The sequence below is a fragment of the Priapulus caudatus genome, unplaced genomic scaffold, assembly GCF_000485595.1.
Source record: "Priapulus caudatus unplaced genomic scaffold, Priapulus_caudatus-5.0.1 Scaffold8, whole genome shotgun sequence".
Taxonomy (NCBI): domain Eukaryota; kingdom Metazoa; phylum Priapulida; class Priapulimorpha; order Priapulimorphida; family Priapulidae; genus Priapulus; species Priapulus caudatus.
In genome coordinates, this window is record NW_014577069.1 from 960898 (window position 1) to 962968 (window position 2071).

The window sequence follows — 2071 nt, forward strand, 5'->3', positions numbered from 1 at the left end:
ATAACGCGCGAGTCCGCAGACAAGATTCCTCCTTCTTTCTCCGACGCCAACCTGCGCCAAATCGGATTGCGATGAGCATATTATTGTGAAGTAGCGCGGGTCAATTGACCAGAAATCAGGGCTGTTGAGTGCGGAGAGCGAGCTTCACCGTTGTTAGTATTCAGCCTGCAGTACAGTATATATTATTCATATGCCGATACGATAACGCTTTCGGTACGACGGCACTAATGATACTAAATAGTACTATTAATAGTATTATTACAATAATACTAATAATAGTATTATTTAGTATCATTATTGCCACCATTAAATACTATTCTTAGTACTATTTGTTAGTCCTATATTTTTAGCGTGGTTTATATTAGAGTTATTTGGATCTATTGTTCTTCGAGAGTCATTGTACATAACATAATATTACGGGCAATTTCGTAAATGACCACATGTAATAGAGTTACGCAACGAATTTATAGTTTTGCTTTGATCTATTAGCTATGATCGACGTTTGCGACGTTGATAGTCTGTGTAAAATAATTGATTTTATTCGGGAATCAAACTGTGACCAATCTTTCGTCCGTTTTTCGTAAATATTAAGTTAATGTCAGAGAAGTCCGCGCAGCGCTTGTCCTGACTTTCCATATAGACCGGGGAATCAAATGCCCATACATATAATGATACTAGTGATATATTTCCACTTGCTTGATTGTCCCACAATTAGAATTGTATGTTTATTTTGCACGATTCGTATGCATATATGGACCTTCGACCCACGCTATCTAAAATCCATAACTAAACGATATTTCCCTGAACAATTATTAATGAAGCAGTTGGGTGTTCATATACATTAATGTGTGTAGCGTACGTTTACTGCTTTATCATAACCGCCTCATACCAAGGCACACTATACTCACCAGATTTAGAATTTGTGTCAGCTTAAGGCCCAGTTGGACGTTGAGTGTTTCATTGTGCCGCGGGACTGGCCGCGTGAGGCTGTCGTAATGTGCGAACAGGTCGTCATAGAGACGTTTGGCATCCGGATTGGCATCGCATCCTGAAAATATAGAGGGGAAAATTCATAAGTACCTCACGGCAAATGTGCGTAATTGTATATGCGCATGTATAATATATATATTATATACATATAATATTGTATATATGTATATATATATGTATATATATCAGGAGTTAATAATGACAAAATTTGTCATTATTAACTCCTGATATTATATATAACTTCAGACAAAGAACAGTGACATGGACACTTGGACACACATGGAAACACATGAACACACATGGCTACTGGAATAGTGGCATGGGCAAAGAATAGTGGCTTTGATGAAAAGTTCCACTATTGATGCTCGAAATACTAAACTTGTTAGTCTAGCATATGTTCAATGACCTCGTTGATAGATTAAAAAAACCATCACCGTATTTAGAAAACGTGTTCTTGTCTGAAAATGTACTGCATTTTAAGCTCTCCAGTCATTATATTGTCTGTTTTTAAGGCAGAATCGTCGTTCGTAATTTAATAGGAGTAATGTTCAAATACATTCAATACCGGTCATATAATCCCTTGTCTATGTTTCTCAATTCTATCTGCTTTCTACGTTGTTTTTTTTTTATAAAAGGCAGAAACGCATGCACCGGAAACAAATAGTTCAGAATGTTAAACTACGCGTTAGGTATAAATATCTTTTTGATAAATTTAATTTTATGAATATCAAAATAAAAGTGATGGAGGAGACTGTTGAAATTCCCAGAAGCATATGGCGTAGACATACAACACTCGCTCTAATTACTCGTAACGCGCGCCGCACAAACGCTAGCGGCGATTCGTCACCAGAAAAATCTTTACCGTCCTATCGCTAATTATTTCCGTCTGTATCTTTACATCACATCCGCGCCTTTCGACCCCTTCCGCCGCACTATTGACGTTCTGCTTACATAACGGGCGCAGACAGGAGAAAACTTTCGGGGCCGGGTCAATTATCTCTCTACGGCAAAAAACGCGCGAGTCCGCAGACAAGATTCCTCCTTCTTTCTCCGACGCCAACCTGCGCCAAATCGGATTGCG

The 2071-nt window shown here is 38.4% G+C and overlaps 1 protein-coding gene across 1 annotated transcript in view; it reads right to left on the reverse strand.

Moving 5' to 3' along the window:
- The window catches only part of LOC106806406 (acetylcholine receptor subunit alpha-like 1), an 83431-nt gene that overhangs the window by 24294 nt on the left and 57066 nt on the right, over nt 1-2071 (reverse strand). The window contains exon 2 of the mRNA XM_014808333.1: nt 909-1048. Coding sequence (XP_014663819.1) covers nt 909-1048 — 140 coding nt within the window. The remainder of the gene's footprint in view (nt 1-908; nt 1049-2071) is intronic.